The sequence below is a fragment of the Sinocyclocheilus anshuiensis genome, unplaced genomic scaffold, assembly GCF_001515605.1.
Source record: "Sinocyclocheilus anshuiensis isolate Anshui unplaced genomic scaffold, SAMN03320099.WGS_v1.1 scaffold1320, whole genome shotgun sequence".
NCBI lineage: Eukaryota > Metazoa > Chordata > Actinopteri > Cypriniformes > Cyprinidae > Sinocyclocheilus > Sinocyclocheilus anshuiensis.
Genome location: NW_015544236.1, coordinates 500,694 through 508,376, shown reverse-complemented (window position 1 = coordinate 508,376; position 7,683 = coordinate 500,694). Strand labels below are relative to the sequence as shown.

Here is a 7,683-nt window from a genome sequence, read left to right as displayed (position 1 = left end):
TTTTTTTCTCTTCAATATGATGCTCTTTTCCAGTAAGCTACACTGCAAATGCTGGGGTCAGTAAGATTTTTTAAGAAAAAAAATTATATTTTTAATTCAGCAAGGATGCATTAAATTGACCAGTAAAGACATTTATAATGTTGCAAAATATTCTATTTCAAATAAATGCTGTTCTTTTTAAACTGCTAAACTGGAACAACTAATTTTGTACTTAATGCTGTTTAATTGTGTTGAAGTAGTGCTGAAGTAAAACAAAATATATACTGAAGCATATTTGATTGTGTTAAAGTGGAACTATTGCAAGTGTACTTCAGGTGTACTTTAAACAGCACAATGTCATTTGTGACCCTGGAGCACAAACCAGTCTTAAGTAGCACAGGTATTTTTAGATAGCTCAGGTATATTTGTAGCAATAGCCATAAATACATTGTATGGGTCAAAATTATATATTTTTTCTTTTATGCCAAAAATAATTTGGATATTAAGTAAAGATCATATTCCATGAAGATATTTTGTAAATTTCCTACCGTAACTATATCAAAAGCTAATTTTTGATTAGTAATATGCATTGCTAAGAACTTAATTTGGACAACTTTAAAGGCGATTTTCTCAATATTTTTGATTTTTTTTGCACCCTCAGATTCCAAATTTTCAAATAGTTGTATCTCAGCCAAATATTGTCCGATCCTAACAAACCATACATCAATGATCAATGATAAATCTCAATTTAAAAAATTGACCCTTATGACTGGTTTTGTGCTCCAGGGTCACATACTCATTAAAGAATCCTGGTAAAAATGTATCACAGTTTCCACAAAAATACTGAACATTGATAATAATCAGAAATGTTTCTTGAGCAGCAAATCAGCATATTATACTGATTTCTGAAAGATCATGTGACACTGAAGACTGGAGTAATGATGCTGAAAATACAGCTGCGCATCACAGAAATAAAAAAAATCCCCAAACTAGTGTATATTTGACATGACAAAACTCACTGTCCTCCCTCTCATATCAGTTGGGCAGTGAAGTATTTCCCTTTTGTTAATCGGTTTGTTTAAATTATTATTATTTTTTTTTTATTTACTTGATTGACTGATATTTTGCAGTGGCTGATGCTTATCTTATAAACTTTTTTTTTCACATTTGTTTGTTCGTTCTTTTGGCCCAATAGAAACTGTTTCTGTTACTCAGCTTGTACTGTAGTAACTAGTTCTTTAAACAGTACGCTTTATCACAGTCTCCCTGTTCCATTAGCTTGTAGCTTAGCAAACTTCAGTTTGAGGATGCTGATATTGTTGTGTCGGTGTGTATGGCAGCTGATGGAGCGAGGGCAGCTGCTGCTGACAGCTGGATCCACAAACCCTGTTCATCACGGACCCTGGTAATCAAGGCCTGGCCGATCAGGTTTGTCCAGCTGCCGCTGCCATCTCTGAGCCGAGCACAGGCCACCGCTCGAGTCTGACTGTAGAGCGATCGCTGTATCAGTGCCATCTGATCACTGATCACTCAAGCTTTCTGAAGAGCCTGCTTCCACACGCCAGAGTTCTGGATTATCCACTGGGTCGCACAGGGTTTTTGAGCTTTCCCAGCTCATAGTACTTTGTTTTCTCACCAAATGGCATTACTTTTTTATTCTTGTAAGTTGCATTTTTATTAAAGTTCATAGTGCATACTGGTTGACCTTTTTCTGCTTGATTCCTCTGTGGGTAAAGCCTCTGATCTCAAACACGTTATGAAGGAAATGGAATTGTTAAATTACCCATGATTCCCATTCCTACATTTTCTTAATGTTTTTGAAAGAAACCTGATCATCTTCTGATTATCAAGGCTGCATTTATTTGATTAAAATATTTTGAAATTTTTTTTTTTTTTAAATAACTGTTTCTCTGTGAATGAATGTTTATTCTTGTAAGTTGCATTTTTATTAAAGTTCATAGTGCATACTGGTTGACCTTTTTCTGCTTGATTCCTCTGTGGGTAAAGCCTCTGATCTCAAACACGTTATGAAGGAAATGGAATTGTTAAATTACCCATGATTCCCATTCCTACATTTTCTTAATGTTTTTGAAAGAAACCTGATCATCTTCTGATTATCAAGGCTGCATTTATTTGATTAAAATATTTTGAATTTTTTTTTTTTTTTTAAATAACTGTTTCTCTGTGAATGAATGTAAATGTAATTTATTTAGATTTTTACTTAATTTTCAGCCTCGTTACATTACTGTAGTTCTAATTCTAAAATGCTAAATGGCTCCTCAAGAAACATTTCTTATTATTATCAATGTTAACAACTATTGATAATAATCAGACAAAACAAATTATTACATGGCCATGATTTAATAAAATGAAGGAATAAATTCTTAATCTGTGGGCACAAGTTCACTAAAATTAGAAAAATAAACAATACGCTCTAGGAACTAATTGTTAATTTGTGGCCACAATATATATATATATTTTTTTATTATTATTTATTTTTTACAAAGAAAACAGTTGTGCTGCTTAATATTTTTGTGAAAACCGTAAAATGAAAATGTCTTCTGTAAACAGCAAATGGCTGGAATACACAACATGCTTTCAGCTTCAGAATCTGATTCCATCCAGTCGGAGGAGATCAAACGTGTTTGATGCTTTGAGCCACTTTTAGAACACATATTGTTTTCATTTGTCATGTTTCTTCTAGCAACAAGGCGCACATTTCTGCCTGAGTTTGTTCTGATTGGAGCGATTTTAAAGTCTGGTAGTGTGTGATCCTCAGTCATTTAGTGTATGATGCCTAGTGTTTAAAAATCCGTTCAGATTGTAAAAGTCGTGTAGTGTATTACATGTAGTGCCTTAAGAACGGCTTCAAATCAGGCAGCTCCCTGACTGCTGCTGCGCTGAGAGTTAATGCAGAAGGGCTTTGTGTAAGCGTGTAGATCAGCCTGCGCTGTGAGTCATTGGGGTAATTGGAGACTGTGGGTGACATGAGGGCCCAATCTTACACAGAGAGATGGATTGCTCATTTTCCATTCGTGGGCACTGGATGTAAAGCCTTTTTCTGCCGCAGCGAAGAGAGACGTTACATCTCTGAACTGAGACGCTCATGGAGCCGGAGAATAGAGCCATCCATTAGCATTCACACTCATCTCAATGGCAGCTGATCGGCTGGAGCCTCTGGAAATACACGGCCTTGGTCATCAGCACACAGTTACACACTAAATAAAAAAACTAACTAACTAACTAACTAAATAAATAAAAATACTCTAATTTGCCATCAGAGGGTTGTAGTTACAGTGTCGACCAGAAGGGGCAAACAGCTCAAATCTGACTGAGCCGACAGGTCAGAGACCCAGTTGCCATGGTTACAAGTGACCTTTTGACCTGATTCACTCTGAGAGCCATGGCGGGCTGCATGTGAAGCTGCTCTTCTGTGACTCGATCGCTCGTGTTGCTGGTGTTGTGTTTTCTGCTGACTTGTAACGCTTGTCTTTGCTGTTTCCCCACAGGTTTGGATGGAGTTACCACAGATCTAGATAAAAGAAAAGAAGTCTTCGGGCAAAATCTTATACCTCCAAAGAAGCCAAAAACTTTTTTACAGTTAGTGTGGGAAGCATTACAAGACGTGACCCTCATTATCCTGGAGATTGCAGCGCTGATCTCTCTGGGACTGTCCTTTTATCAGCCGCCTGGAGAGGGCAGCGAGTGTGAGTATCTGGTGTTTCCTCTGTCATAGACCTCCAATTTTACAACAAATGATTTGCAAAAAAATATATATAGTCCTATATATATACTACTGCTCAAAAGTTTGGGATCAGTAAGACTTGTAATGTTTTTAAAAGAAGTCTCTTCTGCTCATCAACGCTGGATTTATTTGTTCAAAGATACAGAAAAAAACAGTAATCTTGCTAAATGTTATTACAATATTAAATAATGCTTTCTATTTTAAAATACTTTAAAATATAATTTGTTTCTGTGTTTATTCAAAATATAAATATTTTCTGACAATATAAATCTTTGCTATCACTTCTTATCAATTTAACACATCCTTGCTGAATAAAAGTTTTAATTTCTTTCAAAAAAGAAAGAATATAAATGTACTGACCTCAAACTTTTGAACGGTAGTGTATATTGTTAGAAAAGATTTCTATTTTAAATAAATGCTCTTATTTTTACCTTTTTATTCATCAAAGAATCCTGAAAAAAAGCATCACAGTTTCTAAACAAATATGAAGCAGCAACAGTTTCCAGCAATGATAATAAATCAGCATATTAGAGTGATTTCTGAAGATCATGTGAAAGCATCACAGTTTCTAAACAAATATGAAGCAGCAACAGTTTCCAGCAATGATAATAAATCAGCATATTAGAGTGATTTCTGAGTATCATGTGACACTTTACACAGGAGTAATGATGCTGAAAATACAGCTGCGCATCACAGAAATAAATTAATATAAATGTTAATGTATATTAAAATAGAAACCATTATATTATATTGTAATAACATTTTTGATCAAATAAATGCAGCCTTGATGAGCATAAGAGACTTCTTTAAAAAACATTACAAGTCTTACTGATCCCAAACTTTTGAGTGTATATATGCACTTCTTATTCATTTATAAATGTAACCAAGGCCACACAGTGTTTTCTAGGCCCCCACAATCCAATTGCTCTAAACCTGTATGGCTTTATTTGTTCTGTTCAATGTGAAAAACATCCCAGTGCTTTTCAACCATGCAGTGAGAATCAATGGGGTCAAAAATTTCAAAATATTTATTTTCCACAAAACAAATCAAAGTCAGAATTTGTAGACAGTATATGTCACTTTAATATTGAGGTTAGTTCATATGTACCAGTAGTTTAACAGCTGCTTTTGTACTGTAGGTGCATGTATGCTCGTTCGCTGCAGAGGTTTGATGTAATACTAATGTTATTATGTTCACAGTTGCCCCAAAATGTATGTTGACACTTCAGCCACATCTTATATTGTGTTATATTGCACACATACCAATCCAGTGGTTTGCACTCAAATACTGTGCAGGCTTTACGCAGGTCTGACTTCACTGACCGAGCCAGTGTTACAATGACTTCTAACCAGCCGATGTCAAGGTGGTTTTTAATAGATGCCAGTTTCCAAACATTCCCTCTAGGCACAAAATCTGGTGCTCATGGCATCTTATTCTGGCCAGGTACCGAGAAAAGAGTCTGAGTGACGTGTAAAGCGATCAACCACAGTTAGTTTAGTTTTGACATGCTGCTGTTTAGGGACAGAGTTACCTGAAATACACACTACCACAATATCAGAGCAACTATCAACCATAACCACAATTAATCACAGACACCTTTTCAACACTACTTTTTTTTTTTTAAGTATTTGAAACAGGTTCGAGGTTTTGATGAAATGTGTGTTTGTGCATCTGCCGTCACTATAAATGGTTTTACGTGCAGTGACTTCCAGACATTTTTAAGTGTGGCTGAAGTGTCCAAATACACTACAAATGGTAAGCATCTGAATTAACTGAATCCATCACCTAAATACTTTGATTTATACCAACAAAGCCCATTTTATATATTTAATCAGGTAGAAATAGCTCTTTGAGGTAACAGTTGCAAGTTAGCATGTTTTACAGTATATTATTTTAAGTTTATAATATGTAAGTTATATATAATATCCAAACCTGTTTTCTTTACTGGACGTCTGATGGTTGAAGTGCACAATGTCCATCAGCAGAGCTCAGCAGCTCTTGTCCGCGAGCATGACTGTGCATTCAGAGTGAGGGAATCCAGTGAACGAACGCTTTCCAGGCCTCTAGAGTTAATGAAGTGTGCGCTGGAAGAATAACCTTTAGGTGAAGGCCATACATCAAGCCACCGGGACATAAAATGTGCAATGAACACGAAAGCATTAGAGCAGCATAAAGAAGCTCACAGAATGCTGAGCAAGTGTTATCAATCACGATGATGCTCAAGGATTCAATTACTCCAGGAATGGAAAATGATCTTTTATTCCAGTGCAATCTAGATGTGAGCAGAGAATAGCTCACGAGATCTTGAAACTCCTGGAACAGATACTCTTCACTATCATGGAGCAGTTCATGTGCATGTTAAAAACAAAGCTGCAATGCATGTTACTAACAAAGCCAAACTAACTACAAAGGGGGTGAACACTTTTTTTTAGCTGATATTATGATCAGATTATATGATTATGTGAATCTGGCATAATATCATCAAAGCTATAAGAATAGTTAATCCAAAAATGCAAAGTTGCTGAAAATGTGCTCGCCCTCAGGCCATGCAAGATGAGTTTGTTTCTTCATCAGATTTGTAGAAATGCTGCATTGCATCAGTGTCTCAGCAATGGATGCTCTGCAGTGAATGGGTGCCGTCAGAATGAGAGTCCAAACAGCTGATAAAAACATCACAATAATCCACAGCACTCCAGTCCATCAGTTAACATCTGGAGAAGACAAAAGCTGAAACACATCCAGCATTAAGACGTTTTTATCTTCAAACCGTTGCTTCTGGCTAAAATTCGAGTCCATAATAACACTTCCATTCTGACGGCACCCATCCGTTGCTGAGCAAGTGATGCAATGACACATTTCTACAAATCTGAGGGTGAGCACATTTTCTGTTTTGGGTGAACTATTCCTTTAATATAATAATATGCATATGTGCACTGAACTAATGAAGCTAAACAACACTGAATCTAAACCACAGCTATAAGATGATAGGAAAGGAGCACACCGAAAATAGCAAATAACTAACTGAAGAATATGTTTCATTAATGTGACAATAGCTCGGCTGTTTTCAAAGTGAAGCAGCTTTTACAGTAAGGACCTAGTTTGTCCAACAAAGGGAGTGCTCATTTCTTGTGTTTCATGTCATATCAAATCTTGCATGAATCTTCACAATTGAATGAGCTGTGAAGGAATAATCGAACATGCTCTGAAATGATCCTTCCTTTCATATATATATACCATAGTGCTGGAATGGACAATTCATTCTAGTCAATGGGCTTGTTTGGACAGATCATTTACATGAAGTTTGCATTTTAGGTTTTCTTTGTTTATAAGAACACTTAATGAAATGCTGTTGCTGTTTTGGACTAGTTCATGAACCAGGAAAGCTCTGCTTAAAAGACAAATTATATTAAAGCATTTTATATGTTTATAATGACATTGTCCCCTTGAGAAACTTAATGTAGTTAACTGCATTCTGTAGCTTAATTACTTTCTGAGACGCTTGTAGCTTCCCTCACATGGTTCATCATAAGCATTAATATGCAAATTGCACGCTAGTATGCATGATACACCTGCAGTGGACTTTTAATGATCACTAGGAGTGCGGCGGTAGAGAAGAGAGTCTGCAGATGAAGCGTCCGCACAAACATGAGCTCCGCTGCCATTGACTCTGAGATTTGTGACACTTCTTCTGCTTTTAATGGAGAACGGCGCTGTCTGTGTCTCGTAAGGAAGATGAATTGCACCGCCGCTCCGTGTGTCCAGACATCGCTGCCGTTCAGATTGAATTATGCCCGTACAGATCTTCAACCTGCAGCTCCCGCATGAAGATAAGCACAGGCAGCGTACAGATCGATGCAGGCAAAATCTCTCTTTCCAGCCGAAGAGCTGGCAGCAGCACATTACACCTCAAGAAGGATCTGTAGCTTAAAATACATCATGAAGGTCATTTATTCACATA

The 7,683-nt window shown here is 36.5% G+C and overlaps 1 protein-coding gene across 1 annotated transcript in view; it reads left to right on the top strand.

Annotated features, from left to right (window-relative positions):
• The window catches only part of atp2b2 (ATPase plasma membrane Ca2+ transporting 2), a 97,118-nt gene that overhangs the window by 28,596 nt on the left and 60,839 nt on the right, over positions 1-7,683 (top strand). Inside the window, exon 3 of the mRNA XM_016498364.1 lies at positions 3,489-3,686. Coding sequence (XP_016353850.1) covers positions 3,489-3,686 — 198 coding nt within the window. The remainder of the gene's footprint in view (positions 1-3,488; positions 3,687-7,683) is intronic.